The sequence below is a fragment of the Aplysia californica genome, unplaced genomic scaffold (genome assembly GCF_000002075.1).
Source record: "Aplysia californica isolate F4 #8 unplaced genomic scaffold, AplCal3.0 scaffold01241, whole genome shotgun sequence".
NCBI classification, from domain to species: Eukaryota; Metazoa; Mollusca; class Gastropoda; order Aplysiida; family Aplysiidae; genus Aplysia; species Aplysia californica.
The window spans coordinates 14,396-21,895 of NW_004798511.1; the positions used below are offsets into that span (position 1 = coordinate 14,396).

Here is a 7,500-nt window from a genome sequence, read left to right on the forward strand (position 1 = left end):
CACACACACACACACACACACACACACACACACACACACTCACAAACAAACACGGCACGCGCGTTTTTTTTATTGGGGGCTTTCGTAATGATCCATTAGTGTTTCCAAATCGATAAGAGTAGGCTTCAGCCGCCGCCAGCACAAATTCAAAATCTTCATTAATTCCGACCAAACTAAAATGGTGTAATGTGTCCCATGCGCTTGTATGACTTTATGCAGTTGTGAGCGCCGTAAAACGCTAAAACAAAATAAAACACCGGGATATTGTATCCCTCTCAGCCCGAGTTGACCCTGACAGGCATCATTGGAAGACGGCGTCCTGTATGATCTAATGTGTGTCTATGGGGGCGTATAAACACAGCGATATCGACGTTGGCAATATTAGGTCACGTCTATTGACCTATAAATGACGGTTTAGGAGATGTTACTACCACCCGTGGAGTTGCTTTTTCTTGAAAATGCAGAAAACATATCTAGCTGGGTTTTTTAATCTATTCTGAATTATCATTTTATTTTGTATGCGTGAATTAGAACAAGTAAATAAATTACACTTTTATTGATTTCAGAAAGGTAATTTGGTTTACAATGGCAAACATGCGTAAGTACATAATTATAAATACAATAGTACACAAATACATACACATATTACTTACATAAATGCACAAAATTACACCAAAACAGAACAATTTCACAACCATGCCATTGCTAGTCGCCATTATGCAGCGCCTTGGGTTTTTTAGCTAGGGTTGTCGTTTCTTGCTCAAGGACACACCCCAGTGACACCCATCTAATCCGCGTGTCACCGGCACTTGCTTGACTCTACGTTTGAGTCTAAAGTCACTACTCACTTAGCCACTGGAGATAGACGTCTCAAAAGTGGAGTGGTGAAGTGAAACTGTAAACGTTTTACGATAAGATTGACACAATTTAGACAATTTCTTACTTTTGTAACCAACTTTGGACTATGCTGTATTGTATTTCCGTCACAATCATATTGCTGGGTCGATCATAGACGTATATGTATACCATCCTAGACTGGCCTTCTTTCCTTTCAAACATCCACGGTCCTCATCTCCCCTACTTTTTCCCGTTTGTTACTCTCGTGTAGCCCTCCTAATCTTCATCGGCACTTATATGATCGTATTTTGTAGCAAGTGCAGTAAAACTTGTACTAAAACGAAAACTAAACAATCGTTGATTTCAGGAGAACACGTGGACACTGACGGAAGCGATATTTGGCAACACCAAAGTCTTTGGTATCCTTTCGTGGGTCGAAGGAGACTTTTACTTCCGTTACTCAGTACAGATCTACAACGACATGGATGACTTCCGAGCGGCCACTGACGTATTGAAAGCTTTTATACAGAAACATGCTGCTTAATTGTAAAGAAAAGATTATTGTTTTAGATTTGTGGCTTCGTGATGGAATCAGGCGCCCTTCAAAATAATGACATCGAAGATTTTTTTAGCTCAACATCTCTTATGCCCATTCAAAATACATTTCGATGTTGATTTATCTGCAAAACGTCGATCAACGGCACAAAACATTGAATTTTGTTGTTTCTGAGGACACACAAAGTTTTGAATTCACCAGGCTTTGGAGATCATTTCTCCATAATTCTACCTCTGACACCAAGCCACGCCCCACTACTTTCAATCTCAAATACTTCCGCTTCTTTTAACGCTATTTTTTTCAAAAGCAAAATAAATAAAGATGCTTTAAGATGATACTGATAATTTCATAGTGGTATGCACAAAAATTGACAAGCGCCTGATTCCACCGCGTCTTGACTCATATCTGTGTTGTGTGTGGCAAACTCGCAGCAAAGACTAGATCTAACATGTCATCGACGATGTAAATGTACAAGAGATGGTATAAATGTTTGATTAAAGCTCTTTAAAAAAAAGTTTTAATGTTGTTTTTAGCTGAGTTAAATATGGTGTGTGTTCATGTGAATGTCTGCACCTTTGGACGCGTGAGTGCACTTTTTAAATTGCAGAACAAGGCATTAAACAATATAAGGTTTCATTTTGGCCTGACATTTTACATATATATATACCGAAAAAAAAGATTATGACAAACACTGAGTGTGTCACGACCAACATAACGACTTAAGAAGGAAATCTGGAAGAATAAGAAATAACGTTCTCAGGCCACAACTATGCTTGTCTACGATCTAATCAGTACAATTAAGTGCCCTGTAAAATGGAAGACCCAGGTTTAAAACAAAATGTTTTGTTGTTTCTTATATAATCTACCAAATTAAATATACACGAACAAAAGATTATGCTTAACACTAAGAGCGTAATGACCGACAGAAATTACCAACATTACGACTTCGAAGGAAAATTGAATGACTTTTTAAATAAGGCTGTTTTCAGATTCTCATATTACAACTAGGCTTGTCTGCGATAGAAAGTTGCTTGTAACCCAAAACCCAGCATAACGACTCACGCAGGAAATTTGGTAGAACAAAAAATAATAATGTTTTAGCTTCTTAGTTCGTAACGAGACTTTTCTAGAGTCTAGTTAGAAGAGAAGAGTGTTTGTAAAATTGCTCATATAATGGGTAAATTGTAACTGTTTGTTCACTCTTACACCTACACATACACTAAAAAATAAAAGGTCATGATCAATACAGAGAGTGTAACGACCAACTGAGTAACAACCAACATAACTGTTTTCTCAGGAAATTTGGTTGAAACAAAAAAAAGGCTGTCTCTAACTTTTTAGATAATAATAGGTTTATTCAGATTCCAGTCAGTAGAACGTTTCTTCAGGTTGAAAATAAAAACTATGTGTTAGTTCTTACACATACACATAGACAGAAACACAAAGGTTATGCTCAGCAGTTAAAAAGTGCTGTAACAACAAACACAATAACGACAAACATAAAAACCTGCGGAGGATATTTGATTGAATAAGATCATATATGGCTATTTCCAGCTTCTTAGATTACAACTGGGCTTATGTAGAGCCTAGTCAGTAGAAAATTGCTTCTAAAATTTCAGACCCAGGTTGTGATTTAAAACTATTCATTGTTGGTTCTTAAACCTACAGATACCCCCCCCCCCTCCCAAAAAAAAACACGGAAAGGTTATGCTCCTTTTTAACAGGCCTTCCGTTATGTAGGATTTAAAAGTTTTTCTTTGTTTCTTATTTATTTGTATTTTTTGTTTTGTTTTGTTTTGGTGGGGGGGGGGGGGGGGGGGGGGGGGTTGCTTTTTGTTGTTTGTTGTTTTTTTAATGCTTTTTACCTGAGTTCTGGCGTGTCTGATTTTCTGTATTTTTTAACTTCAAACGATAATTCATCAGCTTCTATACAATTAAGTTGGAAAAACAGTGTTCAAAAACATTTCATTCAACAGGTCATACCAAATACAGTCGTAGCTGTCTAAGATGGCTACCCATTGTCGCGGAGAAACGTGGCCGCCTTAGACAGGACACCGTCTTGCAAAATGTCATTGTAATGTACAAAATACACCAATAAGAAATGGGGTATGGCAGTATTAGTGGGCTGACTTAGGCCAGCAGTCTCGTTTCCCACTGCAAATTTTAGTAGGAAGGAACCACTTGGCATGTAAGTACCTTACACCATATCATTGGGAAGCAGAATCGGACGCAAGGTCCACATGCATATTCAGGCCCTCAGTTACATAAATTAAAAATGGCCGCTACTGATAAAAATATAATGAATTTTTTTAAAATTTAGAACATTAATTTTGTTGTTTCATATTAATTTATGGCTGACATACTCAATGACACCTTCAAAGTTATAATAAACGGTCAAATTCAGTCCAAATTTGCATAGATTAAAAATTGCCGCCATTGAAATATGAAAATGAGGACTGAATATAACTTTTGACTGAAAAATGGTAAAATATAAATTTTGTGTTATTTCATTGTAATTTATGGCTGACAAACTCAAAGACACCAACACAGTTATCACAAAAGGTCAACTTCACTCTTTACCTGCATAAATGAAAAATGGCTGCCCTTGGAGTATAATGAAAATACGAACCAAATATAACTTTTGACAGAAGAATGATAGAAATATAAATGTGTTGTTTCATACTAAGTTCTGGCTGACAAACTCAATAACACCCAAAGAATTATTATAAACGGTCAAATCAGTCAATGCAGCACACATGGAATTGTTCTACTACAAAGGCAGGCATTTTGAGAACTTGCCACCTACAAAGGATGCATTGCAACAACACACATTACGCGCAGCTTATCAGGCAAGCCACATCTGGGGCCAAGCCCTCATCTGTTCCCCAACCTTGCCTGACCCATATGAATAATTGCTTACATAAAAAATGGCCGTCTTGAATTTTAAAAAAATTATGACGCACAGCCATAATTTTGGGAATTAAGATGCTAGTACTACACATGTGATTTTGTTTTTGTAATTTAAAATCCCTTTAGCTGGCCAGGTTCACCCATATTTTGCCTATTCTTTCAATAACCAATGAGTTATATTCACGTAAGTGTACACATTATTTTCTTTGATTGAAACAAGCTCCCCTGTATGCACAGAGAGTACTGCATTTCACACCAGCTTTGCAACATGGAGATTTGCACACTTTCTTGCACTGACATGTGACAAGACATTTGTGGTTCTTTGTAATAGGGGCAAGTGTTGTACATCGAGGTAACCACTTGTCATTTTCCCATCCCCTTTCATATGGGTCACGCAAGGTTGGGGAACAGATGAGGGCTTAGCCCCAGATGTGGCTTGCCTGATAAGCTGCGCGTAATGTGTGTTGTTGCAATGCATCCTTTGTAGGTGGCAAGTTCTCAAAAGGCCTGCCTTTGTAGTAGAACAATTCCACGTGTGCTGCATTGACTGATTTGATGTCCAAGGACCTGTCGTACAGGCAAACGATAAAAGCCTCTACATAGGACATGACATCATCATCGATTCTACTAGGGAATGTTGACAGGTGCTGAAGTGTTGCATTGAGCTCTGGGAATTCCTGCCAAACAGCCCATTCTGTTCTCTTGCCTTTTCCTTGAAATGCTGAGGTGGTGTCTCAGCCGGTCAGAGAATGAAATGCTAGAAGAGTTCGACACTTGGATGGTCCCAACTGCATAGCAATCTGGTGAACTGGGATATGTCTGTATGATTTGCCGGATCCAAAGGCTATCCAGAGCTCATCAAGGTTGAGATCTTGGAAACAGGACACAACTACATGTATTATCACCAGATCACTGTCACTAGCTCGAATGGCGATGTGTTTAAATCCTTTATGTCTCGCATCTGCAACACGAACAAAAATCCTCGAATCAGTTTCCTCGTGAGTACTAGGTGCTAAAGCGCGAGTACTTGAGCGAACAGGTGAAGTGAGAACATTCTCTCCGAAGGTTGTAACAGCTTGCTTGCCCTCTGTGTACATCTCTTGCATGTTCTCTGCTAACAGAGAAAACAGTTCTGTTTTGTTCTCATCGACCAGTAAAAATCCTTGCCAGTTACTCGGTACTTTGGTTGATGTTGTCACTCGACACCGCATGCCACTGCCTCTGGTTTCCCGAGTGCTGAATTTGAGACAATCGTGTTTGTAGGCATTCCACACAATGTCTAGACGAGACACACCCTTTAGCCATGACATCACATATGGAAGAAACACTTGGTCTGCATAATCCTGAAATGTTGATGCTGTACCAGGTCTCAGTGATTGCATGATGAAGGTTCCATCTAGAATAACAACATCAGAATTAGATTAGGGGAAGTATCAGAAGTAGAATCTTCAATATCACCTTCGAGGCACTTGAGAATTTCAGATTTTGTTCCTTTGTGCATCTGACCATAGGAACTGAAAGATTGTGGTAATGTGGTGTTCTCATATGCAAACATTTCTCCATCAATGTCCCTTCCTGAGTGCTCAGAGAGCATCATTTGAATAAACTGGGTTCGTTATTCCTTCGTGGAAGCAAGCTCGGATTCTTCTTTACGTTGTTGAGCTTTTACACTGAAAAGACGCAATCTATTCAGGTGAAAGTCCATGGGGATGTGCTGGATGAAACCATTTCTGAAAAGAATGTATCATACTTGTCTTTTCCAATTTTTGTGATGTTTCTCATAGAGCTCAAAACATCACCTGTCATGATTCTGGGCCTGTTAAGAGAATGAACTGATTAAGCCATTCACATCTTCTCTGAAAGTCTCTTGATATTTAGGATACTGTTCATGATGCTTCCTGTGACTGTTTTGAGGTGTGTTTTCGAACTCCTCAATGATGTGAGCAAGTTCTGATCAACTAATCATAAATCTTTCAAGGGCTACAGGATCCTCAGTCAGTCCTCCATCACCCTTCAGAGAACCGATGAGCTGCTCATGAATTTGGTCTAAAGCAATGCTAGAAAATGCACGACTTGTCTTCTGTCCAACGATTTTTCCCTTCAAGAACTCTTTATGAACTGTTGAATGCATTTCTCGATGGCCACACATATCTCGTAGATGAATGGGTAGAATGAGGGCATAGTGTATGTGATCAAGAGCATACACCCATGGCATGAGATGTTCAAAAGTCTCTAAGTACAGATCAAACGATGCAGTCTGGATCGACTTCCCAAACTGCAGAACCATCAGCTGCAGCTCAAGAGTCTGGTGCCAGTACAAGAATTGCGGTTCTCGGTCTCGCTGATACCTAACCCAACCATCCAGTTCCAATGGCTCATCTTCAATAGTTTTTGTCAGGTATTCACGATGGGCTTGTCTCAGTAAACTATACAAAGCGAGAGAAGTGACTTGGTGCATGTAGCGAGTGTGGGTCAGATGTGTCACCTATATCATAGAATCAGCAACTCCACTTGAAGCCACAAGAAATGATGTCCATCCACTCCCTTCCAGCCAGTCCCCTAGGACTTCATACAGCATTTTCTCAGTGTGCAGTGCCCCAAGCATCCCCACAAACTTGTCCTCTCCCAAGGCATCTGAAAATTTAGCTGATCAGCAACCATAACCGGTGTCTGTCCTAGATTCAGTTGCTTTGTAACAGCAGCAACAATGTTCATCCCATGGAATAACATCATTGGATTGTGAGCTGATTCCCTAAAAAGGGGAAGTATTATCGATGGGGTGACTGGCGAAAGCGGAGGTCCAAGCTTGTCAATTTGAAATATGCAAAATATATATACTTCATAATCACATCATGTGACTAACATATTGAATGACATTAAATAAAAAGCTGGACCTTCTACATCCAAAATGTTGATTTCAATGGTTAAGGCATCCCCCAAAACATACATTTTGACACCATTTTCATGAAAATCGAAGATGTGTATGATAATTTAGAGTTATTTTCATTTTGCTTGATTTTTTCAATGGCGGCCATTTTAATATTATGCAAATTATGGTGAAATTATGCAAGTGGACCTTGTGTCCGTTAATCAAAATTCTTAGTTTTGTTCAAGGTACTTGTGTGCCAAGTGGTATGTTCTACTAAAATTTGCAGTGGGGATGCAGTTAGGGAGCCCACTATATGTGTAGGTGGTTG

At 39.2% G+C, this 7,500-nt stretch overlaps 1 protein-coding gene across 1 annotated transcript in view; it reads left to right on the forward strand.

Moving 5' to 3' along the window:
* The window catches only part of LOC101849342 (hercynylcysteine sulfoxide lyase), a gene marked incomplete at its 5' end in the record, with an annotated part of 3,046 nt that extends 1,139 nt beyond the window's left edge, over positions 1 to 1,907 (forward strand). The window contains one exon of the mRNA XM_005112334.3: positions 1,205 to 1,907. Coding sequence (XP_005112391.3) covers positions 1,205 to 1,381 — 177 coding nt within the window. The remainder of the gene's footprint in view (positions 1 to 1,204) is intronic.
* Between the last annotated feature and the right edge of the window lie 5,593 nt (positions 1,908 to 7,500).